The sequence below is a fragment of the Nesoenas mayeri genome (assembly GCF_963082525.1).
Source record: "Nesoenas mayeri genome assembly, chromosome: 1".
NCBI classification, from domain to species: domain Eukaryota; kingdom Metazoa; phylum Chordata; class Aves; order Columbiformes; family Columbidae; genus Nesoenas; species Nesoenas mayeri.
In genome coordinates, this window is record NC_137541.1 from 153,307,833 (window position 1) to 153,327,856 (window position 20,024).

The following is a 20,024-nucleotide window of genomic DNA, read 5'->3' on the forward strand; positions in this document are numbered from 1 at the left end:
TCTCTCATCGCATAAAGCTAGAGATATCAGTTTTGTTCACAAAAGGCTGTTTGTCGTTCTCAAATATATAGCAGAGGTCTCTTCAGTGAGGCAGTATTTTTAATAGCTGCATTTTCAGTATAACTGCACTTATGAGTTGCTAAAATAGCTACTGTAAGTGTCTGAGTAAAGATATGAACCCAGTTCTTCCTGGGCTTTGAGCTACACACATAAACTACTGATGAGAAGGAGCCCAAATTACAAGGGTCCATATGAGATTCATACCAGGGCCAACATAGAATATTAGGGTGTTTTTGTTCTAGATGACTTGGAGTAGCAGCTGTTTCACATTGGCTGTGACCTACATTGCACTTACAACTTTTTGTAACCTAGAGAAATCAGGTTGTCTGCCTGTTGTCTGCCTTTGCCTTCTGTTTGGCACAGACCAGCATTCAGTGTGACTTCCTCCACAAACACCAGGACAGACACATCACTGGAATATAAAAGATTAAGCCTAGAAGTAAAAAATTTCATGTTCAATTACCTGTCACATTTTCCTGATAATGCTTTTTCTACCCTCCAGTTATACTCATGTAAATAAGGAGAAGATTTACCAAGTTAAAGGAGTTACAATCAGAGAAAAAATGCAGTAAGTGACAGTAAAATCAAGCCTCCTTATTTTAAATTCGGGGATCTCTGAAGGTAATGACACAGAGAAAGATTGCTTTATACTTCACTTACTTTAGACTCATGTAATTGATATCAGACTATAAAAGCAGGTCTCAAAATCTGCCACACTATACTGTTACTTTATATATGAAATTCTTATTTTTGAGTGCCAATAAAACCTGGTATATTTAAAAGCCTGATCCTTTGACAATTTCCATAAAGTGTAAATCACAAATGACTTCTATAAAAAGCTACTAAATGTAGTAAGTACTAGCACAATATAAAGAACAGCATCAGCAGTTTTAAAATCCCAGATTTTGTTACTTAACTTATTCATGTATTAAGACATCCTAGTTGGAGAATAAACTCAATGTATATAATTTTTAGTACAGTAAATGTAAATACTTATCATGAATCACTGGAAATTTATATCTATGACAGTGACATAACAATTCCATGAAATATCAAAAATGCAAGTGTCTTTAAGGATTTTGCTCAGTCACAACTAATGGGAGAGCAGAGACAAGCACTTGTACAGGAACTTTTCTGTTTTGGCAGAGACGAGCATTTTACTGCCATAAGGATGTAAAGAACAACCTGACTGTCTGGAATATTTCCTTGGCCAATTTAAATCAACAGATCTCCATTGACTTCAAAAGAATGTATGAATTTGCATTTCTTGGAGAGCTGTCTATTTGTTACTACTTTTAGATTAAATGTCATTACTATTATTAGGAAAAGATCAAATCAAGGATCTGCGTTACCAAAAAAAACCCCAAAACTAAACAACCATGCAAGGATAAAACATACATTAATGAAAAGTGTACTCCTTACTACTCACAGTTTAACTTTCAGAAATGGGCACCTGAAACTTTGTTCTTAACAAATGTTCCTACTGAGTGTTTCTTCAGACAATGAGACACATATTTTTTTCATCTAGAAGAAATTTTTGTATTGTTCTGGTTGTGATTTTAATGCAGCTGCCTTGCTGATGCTCTCATGTCAGTTTTTTGATATGTGGAACCTTTTAAAGCTATTGTGATAAATATGTATAACCACAGTAGAATTCCGTGAAAAAAATATTTGCCTAACAAGTATAGAACAGATTTATAAACTAATTTATACATCTGCAGTCCATGGTTAGCTTTAACTCTATCATTTTAAGTGCTAATAATTTTCACAAAATCTTTGTGGTGCTGTTATCTAACCACTTCATGCTCACATTCCTACTGAAAAGTCCCAATAGTGGAGGTATTCAAACCACTTAACTTTGGCAAATAATTTGAATTTGGATAGAAGGCCTTATGATGAAAGAAGAGCCTCCAGGGAGTTATTCAGAGTATTTAGGTTAGGAATTTAAGCACTGCCCAAATAGTCTTAATCCTTCCCATAATGATCACATTTCTGTCATCGGGCAAGAACAAATTTGCCTGCATCAGAACACTACTCATCACTTCCATTGACTTCATTTCCAAATGAGGAGCCACAAAATAGCCCTTTCCCCTTTTATATTGCTGTAAAGGACCCTTATCTGGTTAAAGAAACCGAAGTGTGCACATTCCAACCTCTCATCTGTCCTGGAGAGCTCAGGGCATATAATGTTACCTTGAGATATGACAGAGCCAGCAAGTCTTTTTTTGGTGACTTGGAGACAAGCCTTGAACATTCCTTATAACAGTACCCACTACCAGTAAGCGGACTGACTGGGTGTTGAATAACTTAAATCTGTTCCACCTAAAACATTCATCATAGAAGATGTTGTGTTATTCAGCACCTTTAGCAGCACGGATTAGAATTATTTTTCTGGTGTTCTTACCCTGGAAAGCACATAAAACTCCCTTCTGAACCTAAACTGATTTTTTTTTAGCAGCATAACACATAAACCCCCTCGCATTTGCCACTCAGAAAATCATGTGAGAGAAGGTTGCTCTAGTTACCTCTCACAATTAGCAGCAGCAAAGATATTACATCTGTTTTAGAACTGTTATATGATTTCTAATTAAAAGACTTTATCATAGCTGCCCAATTTCTTGTTTGTTGAAATTATCTCTTCTGTCTGTTGCTTAGGTAAAGAGAGTCCGGGTGTCAGTCATCTGGTTATACTGAAGCACCTGCTCTTTACATGTGTCTTCCATGGAGGACTGGGAATTGATTAGACAAGTATCACGTGCTGTCACTAAATTCTGAAAAAACCCAGGTTCTGCCTCACAACAGGTTTTACTAAGATCTCAGGTTTAAAGTGACCTACTACCTAAAATCATCAACGAATAACACAGTTATGTTCATATACAACACAGTGTATATGATCCTGATGTGGTGGTTCTGAGGCAGAGTAGCTAAACAGTTTCTAAGTGTTCTATGCACAAAGCTGTTAGCGGACTCCATCAGTGGATGGATGGCTCATGGGATCATCTGCATAAGACTTGGAAAATGTGAAAGGACACCGAACAAGTTGTTCAGATGTAAAGACACATTCCTGTAGCTTTCAGTCTATGTACTCACCTGATTTCAGTGGAAATTTTGGAAAAGTGGTAACTAAGAGCCCCCATTGTATTGTGCCTGTACAATCTGCGTTCATTAGCTCATTTCGAATACCATGCTTTGGACAGACAGAAGTGGGAGCATGTTAGATAATCACAGAGGGGCCATTCTGTCAGATTATCTAAAAAAAAAATATTATCCCTTTAGACAACTACCTATTTTACTTGCTTTGGGCTGTGGGTGGTTGTGGAGACAACAGGAAAATGAGGGAGTATTGGAAAGAAAAGGGTAAGAGGTCTGTTTTACTGAATTGATTACACTTTTCCCATGGACACTGCAGGAGGGGAAATACAAAACATTCATCCTGTTTTACAGCCATATTTAGAGACACTTACCACGTTCTGGGATTTGAAGAAAAAAAAAAAAGAAAAAAATAATTATGCTGGTATGCAAGGTATCTACATATATGGCACAGGATCTACAGGCAACCTATACTGTTCTGGAATAACATTTGAAAGCAAAGTGACAGTCAACTAAAATGGCATTAAACATTTATGCTGAGGTATCTGAATCACCAACTTCTTCAGTAAGTGCTTACACTGAAGATACAATTTAGGAGACGGAATTAGGTAGCCTGAATCCTGCACAATATAATACAAATTATTTTGTATACTATTTTATATACTAGATATTGCACTGAGATTCTAAGTTGTCCTCTGAAATGTCACCACTAGAAAGTGAATTGTTATTTATAGCCAGGAGCTGGAGAAGCCATGCAGAATTTTATTCTGTTTACTCTTTTTCATTAACTGTGAGTAACCAATCATTCAAACAACTTACCCTCCCAGCATAATGCATAACAGTGAAGGTGGAGCCCTGATCCTTTGGGGCAAGGTTACCATTTCCATCCTTTGTGGAGGAATATACTGTATTTGTGTCCAACGTATCCAGGTAAGACTGAATGCGTTTTGACAGACTATGTTCCACAGACCAAATAGACTGGCTTTCTTCATCCAGCATTGACAAAAAGCCTGATGGTTTCTGAAATGAAAAATAGATTTTTCTCATTTTATACAGGAGAAATAGAATTTCATTTTTTGCTTGTAGATTAACACAGCTTGTGGTTTAGTAAACAGAAACATGTATCACCTAAAAGGAAAGGAAAAGTTGGTTAAAATATTCTGCTAAGTCCCTCAGGCTATGCGCATCAGATAATTCTGCAACAAACATCGAGAATCATATTTCAGTTGCCAAAAATGGTAACTGTTAATGATCTTTTAGGAAATGGATTGGGCTACTTCCTTCATAGAAGTCATACTCCAGAAACCAGCTTCAGGCATGAAAGGAATTGTCAGGCTTACAAGAGAGACTTGTCAGTCCTACAGCTGCGTTAAGGACATGGCATGACACACAGATGCTACACGTGAATCAGTACGGGCAAGGAGTTTCTGTGTATCTTGTTCAACTCTGGACTTTTACAAATCTCTGTTAGCCCCTGAGCTATGGGGGCAGTTATGACAGCTCTCTCTGTGGTCTCTTTGCAACCATAACTTTCTCTACAGACTCATAAATCAGGCAAAAGTTTGTATTAGTCTAATATGCAGAGGCTGTGTATAAATATACGTGGTGTAAAATGGACATGAAAACTACCTGAAAGAAAAAATCCAAGGCTGCAGTATGGTTAGGGGGAGAATACACCGTTTCCATGGTAACTCCTTCTTGTACACATTCTGCTTGCTCTTGTAGGAAAAGCACTTCATTGATGTACTGGTGTATCTTCTCGTTGGTCATGTTGACACACAGCTATTGTAAAATGAAGAAAAAATGAGTATTAGAAGTTTACTGGAAAATTCATCGATGTGGATTTTACTGCTTGACTGATATTGAATTTGATGACATGTCAATCCACAATATCTTATCTCTCAGCAGACCATGGATTTGCAAGACCCCAGGGAAATTTGCATTTTAAGAGCTATTAGTATTAAATTGAGAATAAACATTTTTCTGCCTGTACATTTCATTGTGAATTCCACATAAGAATTATCAAATACCAGCATTATCGAATATAGTGCAAATTTACACTAATTCTATTGGTTGAAGTGGGATAACTATGTATAAATCAGTACACTTAATATTCTTCTGCAGTTTACATTCAGGAAGACTACACAGAGGCAATGTGCTTTTAGAAAAAATAACTACATATTTGGTTAGGATACTGACTCTGTAGTTACTTCAACGTTCACAAAGAAATTCCAGCTCTGCTTCCACATATAATGTCACAGAAGTCTAAAGAAGTCTCTAAAGAACTCATTGTGTTTTGTCCAAAAGTATGTTATATAAACAACTAGAGACATTTTACTGGATGCTTCTCTCCATTTTATTGATATTCTAAGTGAAGACTGGCAAGAAAACAATCTTCAATAGCAAAGTTCAAAGCTTGGAGAGATAAATAATATAAAACCCTCTCAAATATTTCCTTTGATTGCCTTATAAGAGGTGTAGTGCCACTTTTGAAAAATAAATAGTTCAACAGGAATTTGAGTTTCAATTAAAAACAGGTGGGAGTTGTACCAGCTTATTTTGAGACCTTTCATATTTTATTCAAACACACAATCTGCAAAAAAGTAAATATTTAATAACTTTGTGGAATAAATGTTTTAACTGTTTTATTTCTATTAAAGTGGAAATTTTAGTGGAAAATTCTAAAATTTCCTCCAATGCTAGACTAACTATCACTAAGAAATTAGGAAAACAGAAAATCCTAAAAGGGTGGAAGAACCCTATATATGAGGAATGATGCAAGTAATGCTCGCTTGCAAGTCTCTTCTCAGACTAAAGTAGCCACATATTTGTTTTGGCCACAAACTGTATCTTCTATGAATAAAGAGTATAAAAGCAATTCTACCAGCAAGTCATGTTAAAAAAATGAAATATTTAAATCAATCTTAAAAGTGCATGGCTTAACAATCAGATGAGGGAAAAGAAACCAAGAAATGTGTAATAGCTGCCTGAATTTTCCATTAACACCTCATGCTGGTAGAGTCAACTTGTACGTGCTATACAATGAAATAGACCACTGTGAATAACAGTAGGAAGAAATAAAACAAAAACCTCATTTTATAACCAAATGTCTGCTATTAACTGTCTTTACCAATGCATGATAGTAGAGAGAAGACAGCCTTGAATAAAATCACTCTTTTTTAAAACTGGGATTTCTAGAGATTCAGATTGTTATTTCATTTTATTAACAATGAAAGTACACAATTGCCTTACACTATCTACTTATTTTATGGAAAAAGTTGTTCTGACTTCGTGGCAGGCAAAATATGCTTTATTGAGCACTTTTCAAATTCAAATTCTTATTACGAACTTTTAGTAATATAAGCAAATACTGACAGAGTGGCAGACTTGCCACAATGACAGTAAGGTTCTGCAAACCAGAGCAGAAAGCAAGCTGAAGCGCTTATCTTAATACAAAGTGCAAGCTGCTCCAAAGCTGCTTTCTCTAGCAGTGGCTGTGAGTAACAGCTCTGTGGAACGAGAACCAGGAGACCAGTCAGGGACTGCTGAAAAGCAAGACATTCTGATCATATCTTTCTCCATTTCTATGTTTTATACAACCTGCTGGGAAAAGTTAATAAAATGACTGTTTCAAATTAAAAGCTCGGCACAGGTTAACATAATAATTAAAAGAGCTGAAATGTAGAAATCAGATGAAAATGAACTAAACTAGCTTTGCTAACCCAACTTCTTTTGCTCCACGTCATGTGAGGTATTGTACAAAACAGTTACATATTTTCTGTCCAAAGATATTAAAATTCAGAAAACTGCGTTTTTAAAACATGCATGTAATTGCACTCATAAAAATTAGATAGAAATATAGTAGCAATAAAATAAAATACAATGAAATTTTAACCTAAAATAAATGTTGTGGGAATATGTTTAAGCATTGTATATTTGCTTTACCTTACAGCATCACTCAACATTACGTATGGTACTTTTTGTTACTAAACATTGTTAAACTGGGTTTTGCATGCCTCTCAAATCCTCTATCTTCCTTTCTAATCCTAAACTCACTATCATGTCTCAGTGAAAACATGCACATCATCTTTTTGCCCAAGTCTTCATTAAAAAGTACTTATTGAACTTGCAGAATCATCCAAATTGTAGAATTAGAAAAAGAATATAGTGGACTTTCATAAAAGCAATAAGTTTTCACCACATTAGACAGAGTTAGCTTGGTTTCTCTTCTGTCACTACATTTGACGAGTTAGTATTATTAAGTGTACTGTAAAATCAAATTTAGGTAGAATACCAAAATTGTACTGTACTCTGAAGACAAAAAAACACCTAGGACTCCTGAAATTTTTCTGCTCTTCACTTTCTAGAAATAACTATCTGAAAATGCATAGGCAAAAAAAAGGGAATTTGTGAAAAGAAAATTTGGTGACTGTCAATCAGTGAGGGAATGATGGATGGAAACACCCTTTGGAAAGCTCATTTACATCCTTTGGTCATGCAGAAGAATTAGCTCTCTCAAGGGACGGGTATTCAGAGCATGGAGTAGAGCTTACAGCTGTCATATCAACACATCTATCAAGCCACATGTTATGGGCCAAGATGATGAAACTACAATGCCAAGTTTGATTTGCAAGGATGTGCTCTGGCATTTCTCACAAACGTAATTCTAAGATAGTGGAAGGCAGAATCATCTTCTATTTGCTGAGGTTGTACTCAGAAAATATTATTAAACCTAAGGCTGATAATCACTTATTTCTCAGAAGTATGTAAGTACTGTAGGATTAAGAAAGAGTGCTGCTGTGGAAAAGTAAGATATCAGTTTAAAAATGTCCTTGTGCAGCATTTTAGCTATCAATCACAAACTGAATCTAGCTGGGAACCTCAATTTTAGATAAATTATTTGATTTTTGGCCAAAAAGTGTCTACCATAAAAGAATAAAGAAAAAAATAAACACTTTCATGTCAGGTACATGATAAGCCAATTTTAAAACTGGAGGAAAGACCAAAGAGACTGAGATGGAACAGGGATACACCATGACAAAAGCCATACAGCATGTAAGATCCACAGGAACCTCATCAAGGAACAAATTAAAACACAGCATCGCCAGGCTCCTCAGGGAGGGAGTAGGGTCTTCCAGCCCCACTCAGCTTTGCCGGGGATCCCCCCTTCATGGGCCTGCTCCCAGGTGACAACATAGCAGTGCCAGGTTCCATCTCCAGCTTCTCCTGACAGGATCCCAGCCCCAGCTTGCTGCTTGCCATGTCAGAGCTGTTAATGGGTGCCGTTTCAGGTCCTGTCTCTGCCCATCATACTCAAGCTCTGTGGGATGGTGTCCATCAGGGAGGGCATGGCTGGCCCTGGGGTCCTCCTGGTGCCCGGCTCCCTGATGCCAAGGATCAGCTGGTTCTTGCTGCTCCACAACAAGGATGTTAAAACCTTCCTCTGTATGAACACTAGGAAAACTCTAACTTTAGAATATATTATTTTCCCCGGTTAAAGGCTGAATTAAGATAGTAAAACACCGTCCCTCAACCTACGGGGAATAAGGAATGCCCCAGCACTGGGAGCTGCAGTGGAAGGTTCTGCTTTCAAGTACCTATGTAGTATCAGAGCCCAGGGTGCACCAGGAGCCACCTGTTCCACAGGCAATGACAGAAGCGAGCAGGACCATCCACCTATGCCAGGGATGTCAAACTCATTTTCACTGGGGGCCACATCAGCCTTGCGGTTGCCTTCGAAGGGCTGAAAGTATACTCCTAAAATTACATTCGGCCCTTCGAAAGCAACTGCCAGGGTGATGTGGCCCCCGGTGAAAACGAATTTGACACCCCTGATCTATGCTCTGGACAGGCAAAACCAAAGAAAGCTGATTTCTTCTGCATAAAATAAAAGTAAAATAATAAAATAAAATAAAATAAAATAAAATAAAATAAAATAAAATAAAATATTGGAATGCCCCTTCAGACTGCGTGAATGCAGACACTGGTGTGTGTGACCTCCCTGTCTGCTATCACTGAGACTGAAATGACTGTAGAAAAGTTGTCATGTAACTTTTATCTATTCATATCCATCCACCCACAAAACAGACATCATGAGCTTACATTTGGATACCTAGAAGTGGTCTCATGGCTGAGGCAAAGTAATTTTATTAAAAAAATTCTGTAATGGCTGTTTTGGCTAGGAAAGGTCACATGACAAAATTAAATGAAGTCTCAGCAGCATTAACTGAAGAAAACATGCTGAGGAGTTAAAACCTACCGTAGCTAAGCATAAATGTAGGTGAAAATTCCTGTGAACATAGCTGGATTTTATGAGCTTTTCTGCCTCACCATAGTGACTTTAGAGTGTTCTGTGCTCTCAGAGCCAGCTGGCTCCCATTGCGAAAGAGGTGCTGCACAGAGCTGCCACAGAAGACATCCCTCTCGCAGCGCTCCACTGCATCCCGTGGATAATGACACACATACTTTATTGGGTATAGACTTGAATGGGGGTGAAGAGACACTCGACTGCTTCTGTAATCTGTGGTGCTAATTCCAATAAATCATTTATATTTCCTATAAAGAGGAGGAGATACATACATATATATATATATATATACATATATATACATATACTTTCTTCTGCAAAACTTAAAAGGTCTTCAGGGCAAAATGCTATGCAAGAGCTAAACATGTTATCTAGCAACAGCTATATATTTTTTCAGTTTATCACTTAAATCAGATGCCAGAGAGAAAAGACTACTGGAGTCCATTTTATTTATCTGCATTATTGTTCTTTATGATGCTTTCACAACTACAGACCTCCATTTCTGTAGACCTGACTTTCTGCAGGAGGAAGAAAAGCTACTCTTGCAACTCTAAGGTCTGGTTCTTCTGCTATAATACAGTTTTCTTAGAAACACCTAGGGGAAAATTATACAGGCAACTTTATCAGCCTTCCCTCCTGCTTATTGCCTGTTATGTTCATTTGCTGTGAGTTCTTTCCATTTGTGTTGCAGGCCCTTCTGGTCAAAGAAGATACTAGCCATAAAGACATAAAGAAGACAGCAGCATTTCTCGACTGCATTATTTGGAGTTGTGGTGTGAAGGAACTATGAATAAGAACTGACCTATTCTTAAACTTTACCAGAAGTAGACATTTTCTACTTTAAAAGAAGCACAGGTTAAACCGTAAACAAATATAGTACCTTTCAAACAAGGGTACCTAAGAAAACATTGAAAACTAGCACTCAAAACTGCCATTTCTATTTTTGCTAGAGCACTCATATTTCCTGAAATGAACACAAAATGAAGGCCACTTCTGTACAGAACAGGCCAGACAAATCTGTGCTTGCTTCTGCCCATGTTCCAGCATGGCTGTATACAAAGCTGTTCTGGCACAGCAGGTATGCAGCTGCTCCAGGAAAATACTGTTCCCAAGCTAATGATCGCTGCTAGGAAGTGACTGTAAACTGTAATTGACATGAGCTAAAAGTGTGTTGTAGTCATTTACCACGGCTCAGCTGATGAGCAGTAACTCACTGAGTCCTGGTATTTCAGAAGCTTTCAGTCTTTATTCAGCAATGACTTGCTCAGACTGTGACTTCCCCTGTCTTTCAGCTTTTAAATTTCATACCAAAAATCACAACTCCACTCACTATTGCTTAATCCATAGACTTATTTACTGGTATTTTAGAATTACATGTCCAATTTTTGCTATTATAAATATAATGTATCACACATGCTCTATAAAAGGAAGGCTTACCAATGCTCATTAAGTATAAGGAAAACTCAACACATAATACAGTTTTTAACTTCTAACATTGCCTTCTTTGTGACCACCTTTTCTTCTTACTAACTGCCAGTCATATCGTTTTGCCTGTAGAGTTACCAGATTCTTGGTGTAAACATAATTAACTTTAGTTTGCTAGTTGACATCTACTGTCCTATTCATTGTTCATGAACTGTTCCCAGATCAATTTTCTGTTTGTCTTTAACATTTCAATACTCTAATGTCTTGTCATTCCAATATACTCACTGGAGTGAACCAGTTATTCTGACTGGTTTATCCAGCTCTTTCTTTCTGAATCATCTTCAAATGCAGTCTATTAAAATGACATGTGATTTAGTATCATATTGTTCTCTTAATTATGATATTAAACTATCAACTGACCTGATTTGAAGCCTCAGAGAGATTCACACAGCTGCTTGGAATGCCCCCAGACTTGGGCAATCAAGAGGTTTTAATCTTTCTTGAAAACAGTTCTAATTTTTTTTTTTCCAAGGAAGTGGGCAAACATACATCACAAATAATGCCTTGTCTTACAGTAATTTGAAACAAAAGGTTCATTTTCTCCAAATTACTTCTATAACATGATTGTCTAATATGTTAATCTAAATGTGATGAAAAAGTAATTTCTATGGCTCCTCCACTATTTGGCTGTAACACTTTGTTAAGGTTCTGCAGTCTCAGGCCTTGAAACTGGGAATGTTTGCAGCCATGGTGCAATGTTTTGCATGAGGGCCCTATCTGGGCTAACAAGCCTGTTTATCACCAGGGCTAACGAGCCCAGGCAGAACACTGAGCTGCGAGACAGCTTGAGCTTTTGCGTGCAGGCTCTTTTGGGTATGGCTGCATGATGACATTGTGCCACGTGGAAGTAACAAACTTTTTCTTCATTGATGAAGCAACGTATTCACTTCAGGAATCAGACACGTTAATCACATTAAACCGTTCATATAAAAATTAGCTCTGTAATCCCCTAACCCGTATTCTGTCTTTTCAGGAATGGAGTTTGGTAGTTTCTGAGGTAATGACTCGGAGTATTACTCAATATTATTCAACAAAATGCATTCAGTCAAGGTGGAGGGATAGTGTCTCTTGAAATATATTTATTTAGAAAAAAATAAATAAAAATGCAAAGTTGACTTCAAAATTATCACATTTACTATGCAGAAATCATAACATAATTACTTCTTACTCATTTTTCTTTGGCTTGTATTTTATCTTCAAACATCTTCTGCAGTCACTAAGCAGAAAATGACTTACCCCAGAAATTGGAATTCATGGTATTTTGTTATGTCACTTGTAGAATGTACATGAGTTTAATGACAAAAAAACAACAGAAAACAGAATCAATGGAAAATAACCTATAAGTCCCAAGATGCACCCCTCTCTGTTGAGATGAATATAAAATCAATAGAACACTTTATTCTTATTTATCAACAGGTTCCATGTTTGGGGTTTTGTTTGGTTGTGGTTTGTTTTTTTTTTTTTTGCATAGATTCAGTTTGTTTAAATGTTTTTTATTATTATTATTATTATTATTATTATTATTATTATTATTATTTGATGTCTTCCCCCAAAGTAGACATTCACACTGGGTAAATGACTGGGAATATTAGCACACATCAAGAGTGCTTAATCCAGGAAACATTCAAGGAACTGTAACAGCAAAAATAGTTCTGTGGGAGGGGAACTGGAATATGTTTTATTTCATTCTTATGTTATCTTTCGAAGGTAGACGTAAGCCCATGCTGTTTGTGCTTTCAAACATTTGGAAATTGGGTAGTGATGTTACACAAACTGAACTAATCTGGCTCTGTGACTTCTTTTTCACTCAAAGTAGAAAATTGAGGTATAAAACAATGGATTGACTGGGATGAAGGGGAAAATTCTGATTTTAAACAATAATGGGACCTTCATTGTTGCTAACGCCATGTCTATTATTTTCTATGCTTTGATTTTCTTCTACTGCATTATAGAATGAATGAACAATTGAACAATAACTTAAACATCTCTTTCAGTGTGTTGTGTAGAGTTGCTAAGGCATTCTGAAATACATAATTCACAAGAGCTTTGGTATTCAGAGCGTAATATTGAAGGTGGGCAAACAGTTTCATAATTAAAAAAAAAATATTTGATACATAAATGGATTTTTAAGCATTCGGTGAGCTAAATTTTAATTTATTTCCCATGGATGTAATTCAATTGTTTAAAATGTCACATGATGTAAAGTCACACAAAGGTGAATCTGCTTGTAATGGCACTTAACATAATGTAACATTTTCACTCTATTTTTTCTCCAAGGCATCTGAAGACTTTTTGATCTTTCTTCCAATCCAGTGTATTGTCCTCCTATTCACTGTCCTAGTTGAAGTATCATTTCCACAAGCATGAAAACACACAACACTAAATATTTACCTCAGGTTGTCTTTCAGTGCTGATGCTACCCCCCTTACAAATCATTGTGGTAGATGTTTACTAGATTCTTTTGAAATTATGAATAACTTTAAAAGGCCCAGGTTTTAATTCACATCCCTCCAGGTAAAATAGGAAAAAATATTTTAAGAGTAAATTTTTGCCTCCATGTATGTTTATATGCTGATCAAAACACTCATTTTTGCTAAAACTCAAAACATTAATGGAAGAGTTAACATTAGCAATTACAGTAAATTCAGCAAAACATAGCCACCTACCTGTTCAAAAGTATTCTTCTGAAATTCTTCAAATCCAAAAATATCCAGTACTCCAATTTCAAATACCTGGTCACTAGGGAAAAAAGATATTACAGATACTAAGAATTCAAGCAAGTGAATCATATATCTGTTGTTCCTGACAAAAGTATTTCTGTTCTATGACAAAAGCAGGCTGTACATCAAACACAGTATGAAACACACAAGCAGACCATGTATACGAAAGAATAGAAGTTCTATTCATCAACCTATTACATTGAACATAAATAAAATAGCATGGCTCAAGATCGTTTCAGCAGCCACTTTGAAAATTAAATTTGAAAGAGAAGGAAAACATCTTAGCTTATTTAAAGTCCAGTTTTTAAAGATGTAGGTACCTGTTCACTCAGATGAGGGATAGCTGTTTAGAGGAAGTTTCAAAATCACCTGGTTGCACTCAGTTAGCCCTTCCAGCTTACACTTCTTTGACAGCAAGAACTGCTCCTATTAAACATATTTCAAGGGAAACCTGCTAAGCCAAAGTCCTCTCTGTGCCAGCATCAAGTAGAGGCTGAAAGCTCAGGCTGTACAAGAGGTTACCTCTCTTAGGGGAAAGAACGGTCAGGATTTGGGCATGAAGAAGACGGACATTTCTTCTCTGTGTATATAAAAGAACACTTGTTGGCATGGCATCTAATTTCCTCATGTGCCACTGCTTGTATTCAAGGAATGGCTTTTATTTTGGCCCAGTGGAAGGATTAGGGCAGGGCAGTCACCTGTGATTCGAAGAGGAGACATGGGAAAAGGACAGAGATGATGGTATTCTGTACTTGGGACTAAGTCATGGTAAACTTGATCTGACGAAGAAACTAAGTTTGCGATGGAGAGCAAAATGAATGTTTTGGGATATCCTGTTGCCTGCTTTGGAAGTATTTCAGAACTGTATATGAAAGTGCTGGGCTCACTGAGGCTGGGGTTCTTTATTTTTGCCACTGTACTATCAGACAGAGAACATAAAAAGAGGGTTACAGTAAAAACTTGGTTACAGTTTGCCTATGTGAATGCAGTGGGACTTTTCCCAGAGTGAAATGATCTGCCAGTAGGACGAAAGGCTTTGCACTGTAGCCAATGGACTTCTGGAACAGGAAAAATCAGCAAAGAAAAATCACTCAGCTTCCTGAGAAAGGAGATGGACACTTCCTAAAGCAGATGAGTTTTCTTTTCTTTTTGCTAACATAATTTGTAAATGTATGTGGTTATATGCATAGAAATAATATTGTAGACTGCTGTTACTGAAATCTACTTTTTCTTCCACATTTTCCTTCCATGTTCCATGTTTCTTCTATATCTAAATCTGTCTGTACTTGGATATAGACGTAAAGAAGAAAAAGGTGATCCACTGTTGAAGTACTTTACTATCATTCTATTACAGTAATTGTAAACACTACCATTAAATTAGCTGAGGATCTAGCCCTGAAAATAAATTCCCATATAACAAACCAAAAAAGTAAAATAGTTTTAAAAATGAGTGCTAAAAAACAAGCTAGGAAAACCAACCCTCTGGGACAAGCAGAGCCTCCTTCAGAAATCAAATCCAAGAAGTCTGCATTTCTAAGCCATACCAGTTACCATACCAATTACTGATGGTCACAAGATATGCATAAATGTCAGACATAGAAAGTTGCGTAATAAATCTAGTCCAGAATGACTTTGTTCAGCAGGAGAGGTTATCGTGAGGTCGATTAGCCTCCAAGGGAATTTCTACAAGAAGCATAAGGATATATCATCACCTTCATGTCTAGCAATGAGTGCAATTCAAATTGTATTTTAAAATACAAGCCTCATTCTCAAGTGTTCCTGACTGGTTATGGGTGTACATTCCTTGTCACAATGTGTTTTCCACAAAACCAGTCCATTTCTAGAAAGAAGAATTAGACATTTTGAAAACAAACTAACTCAGACTAATATTGAAAAGCCAGAACTACCATGTTATTTAAATAAGTTTTGGGAAAAAAGTAATTTGGAATTTCAGAATACTTGATAAGTTTTCATTCTTATTTGATTATATTGTCATCTATCTATAGCTTTCCTTATAAAGAGGCAAAACTTGAACTGCTATGTAATATTGGACAACAGCCGGAATATTGCATATTTCACCATTATTAACAGCTACTCAGCATGGATAGAATAGCTTATCCCTTCTCTGTCTGATTCAATGAATAGATTAGAGGCTGTATCGCTTACATCCCAGTTGAGTGCCATGACTGTTATTTTGTCAAACTAGTCTCTCTTACTTTTTCTCAAGGAATACATAAACATTTGCATAAGGAAGAGACCTAAATGAACTAACTTAATGAATTCTTACAAATCAGGTAAAAGAGGAATCTGGCCCTACTTTCTAAAACTCCAGGTGAAAGCTTTAGCAGTCAGCCTATTGACTACCTCAAATAACATTCCTTATCAAACCCGTTATATTTCCAAGAAATATCTTGATTTGCTGGAGATGCATTTGTTGACAGGAAAACATGTCCTCCTGAGTTTTTTTTTTGTGAACTCCACCTGATAATCTTGGCTCTGTATTATTAGAAGATGCAGACACCACATGAAAAGAGCTGGAGGTTTTACATAATTAATATCTTGCCCTCAGGGCAAGTATAACAGAACAAGGCTTTGTATCCTCTACAAAAGTGACACTTATTAATTACTACATTGTGGCATTTATTTGTAAAATCTCACCAACCATTATAGTAATTTTCTGTATTAAATTATGGCCCAGATTTTGAAAATTAAATAGCAACACAAAGCAGAACATCAACATTAAAAGCATTGTTTTATATGTGGCTACAAATTTTCCTTCCCTCCTTCCTTCCTTCCTTCCTTCCTTCCTTCCTTCCTTCCGTCCTTCCTTCCGTCCTTCCTTCCTTCCTTCCTTCCCTCCCTCCTTCCTTCCCTCCCTCCTTCCTTGTCTTTCTCTGTTTTATACCACTTGTCTTCTCAAACAGAGGGTCCATACATGTTTTTCTTGACTAGCTGTTAATCATATTAATTCCAGCAAAAATCCTTTCCTTAGATTAAGCATAGCAGAGATTCCCAAGGCAAAATAAAGCATGAAGGAGCCCATATTTACAAATGAAATGGCATGTCACCAGTATCTAAAAGAACAAATAGCAGAAAAGAGCAATTTTTGTTCTGAAAAATCCCCTTATTTTACTTTATTCTTTTATGGTTAATAAACATGTTTCATTTATCTAGTATTTACTATGTATAAATAAAACAGCTATTGTTTTAGTTGGGACTGAGAATTTGATTTCAAATCTAACAATGTTTCCTACCATAGACATTAGAATAATAGCAATTTGCCAATATTTGAAGAATATTTTTATATCTTGGACCAGTACATACTTATGAATAGTGAAAAACAGGCATGGATATTAACCATAACTCATCTGATTTTTATGATTTGCAGCATTTTGACTGATAACATTTTAAGTCTCCAGTTTTGCCTTTTTCCTCAGAATGACATCTCTGTGAAGATGTCCTTATAGACTAGAAATACCTTTTGATCTTGTACACTCAACAATTCCATTATAAAGAAACTACACAAAAATTCTTGGCAACTCCTAAAAATAATACACATACACCAGACATCTTGTCTGATGATCTACTGTCTTGGCAGACATCTTGCCATTCATCAAGAGATGCTCTTGACCCATTTGCCATTCCTGGCAAGGTGAAAAGAATTCTATTTACAATACTTCTTACCCAATGCTTCAGACAAACCTACAGGATGCTATTTGACCACTCTTTTTTTCATCCCAGATGGTTTTCAGCTCTGAAATCCATCAGGTTCATTCCCATTGTAAATGTTCATAATCTGCCTATGTAAAGCAGTGAAGTGAATCTGCTGAGGTAGGATGAGCTCATGTGCCTTTTCATTTATCCTAGATATAGCGTTTCTTGTTCTTCCTCCAACTTCTACCAGTAAGCAGGAAGGAAGCCAGTCGGCTTATGTCTGATCTGGAAAAACTAGAAGTGATACGGATTAATGAGGAAATATTTCTAGGGTCAGCTAAAGTATATCACTCAGCCTTCAAATGAGGACCCTCAGAATCCTACTTAAGACTCTCTCAGTTGTCCCAGGGGGACAGATTACACCCGTTATCATAAATACGGTTCTTGAAGGGAACAGGCTGAATACTCCTAGTTGGATATGATCATCATCTCAAACAATTACCAAAACAAACTAGTTTCTGAGACTTTTGAGAGAGATTTTTCTAAGGTTTGTTTTTGTTTTTGTTTTTGTTTTAAGATTCTGAGATTTTTGCTGAGATTTGTTGCCACATCTCTCAGTCATCTTGTGCAACAACTGTAGTTTTTCTTTTAACATGACCTTACCGAGGTGCAAATGGTACAGGTAGAGACAGTGGTTGGACACAGCAGAAAGAAAGACTGGTTCCATATCTGAGAAACATTTATTTGAGCGACTTGACAGGTATGGCAGGAAGGGAGAAATATTTTTGCTCATAGACTCAAGATCTACAGCCCTCTCATCAGTGGCACATACTCTTGCCCAGCTCTTTAAAGCAAAATTTGTTCTATGCCTTAAAAAATGGCATCGTCTTGTTTAATGAAATACTGGAAATGATCCAGACTGAAGCAGATCTCAAAATAAGATATTATGCACCATATTTTATTAGATGCTTTGTACTGCTTGTCTGTTTTAAAGATTTTCCTACCTCCATATATAGAGACAATTCTCATTATGCTGCAGGTTCATGTTTTGAACAGGAACTCTCTTTCTGTTCTTCTTGCATTCCCAGCACCCCTCTACTGGGTTAAATAATAGATAAATAAACATTCTTATGCTCTGATTTTTTTTTCTTCAGCTGGGGAGATTTCTACTTCAGAACATCTCATTCTATAAATTATATAATGTGTATTAAGAAGGCTACAAATGAGAATCTTGAGACGTTTCACTTTGCCCAATTAAGTGTTACCACTGCTACTCTCTGACAACATTTTCATTTTGATGGGGACAGGATTACACAGTCAGAATACACAAGCTTTCAGAAAATACCTATTTATAGATATTCTATATGCCCTATTTGAAACAGAATTCTCCTGTGGCTGACCTGGTGATACAGACAGAGGGTGCAACTGAACGTAGATCCATTTGCTTGTCTGTAACACAGCCAGGCACACTGGCATTAGCCCCATCTTCACAGAATCACAGAATGTTAGGGATTGGAAGGGACCTCAAAATATCACCTAGTCCAAATACCCTGCTGGAGCAGGAACACCTAAATGAGGTTACACAGGAAGGTGTCCAGGTGGGTTTTGAATGTCTCCAGAGTAGGAGACTCCTGGGCAGCCTGTCCCAGTGTTCTGTTACCCTTACTGAGAAAACATTTCTTCTCATATTTAAGTGGAACCTCTTGTGTTCCAGTTTGAACCCATTACCCTTTGTCCTATCATTGGTTGTCACCGAGAAGAGCCTGGCTCCATCCTCGTGACACTCACCCTTTAGATATTTATAAACATTAATAAGGCCACACCTCAGTCTCCTCTTCTCCAAGCTAAAGAGACCCACCTTCCTCAGCCTTTCCCCATAAGGGAGATGCTCCACTCCCTTAATCATCCTCGTTGCCCTGTGCTGGACTCTCTCAAGCAGTTCTCTGTCCTTCTTGAACTGAGGGGGCCAGAACTGGACACAATATTCCAGGTGTGGTCTCATCAAGGCAGAGTAGAGGGGAAGGAGAACCTCTCTCGACCTACTAACCACACCCCTTCTAATACACCCCAGGATGCCATTGGCCCTCCTGGCCACAAGGGCACAGTGCTGGCTCGTGTTCATCCTGCTGTCCACCAGGACCCCCAGGTCCCTTTCCCCTGCTCTCTAATAGGTCATTCCCCAACTTATACTTGGAACCTGAGGTTGTTCCTACCCAGATGTAAGACTCTACACTTGCCCTTGTTATATTTCATTTAATTTTTCCCCGCCCAACTCTCCAGCCTGTCCAGGTCACGCTGGATGGCAGCACAGCCTTCTGGCGTGTCAGCCACTCCTCCCAGCTTGGTGTCATCAGCAAACTTGCTGATAGTACACTCTATTCCCTCATCCGAATCGTTGATGATTGAAAAACACGGGCCCCAGTACCGACTCTTGAGACACTCCACTAGATACAGGCCTCCAACTGGACTCTGCCCCATTGACCATGACTCTCTGGCTTCTTTCCTTCAGCCAGTTTGCAGTCCATCTCACTACTCGATCGTCCAGACTGCACTCCCTCAGTTTAGCTGTAAGGATGCTGTGGGAGACTGTGTCAAATGCTATAGTGAAGTTAAGGTAGACCACATCCACTGTTCTGCCATCATCTATCCACCTCGTTATGTCCTCATAAAAGCCGATGAGGTTGCTCAAGCACAACTTCCCCTTGGTG

General features: G+C 37.4%; 1 protein-coding gene across 1 annotated transcript in view; it reads right to left on the reverse strand.

Annotated features, from left to right (window-relative positions):
• MYO16 (myosin XVI) overlaps positions 1-20,024 on the reverse strand; it is a gene marked incomplete at both ends in the record, with an annotated part of 300,394 nt that overhangs the window by 98,430 nt on the left and 181,940 nt on the right. Inside the window, 3 exon segments of the mRNA XM_080343675.1 lie at positions 3,970-4,170; positions 4,780-4,932; positions 13,609-13,681. Of these exon segments, the coding sequence (XP_080199801.1) occupies positions 3,970-4,170; positions 4,780-4,932; positions 13,609-13,681 (427 nt within the window).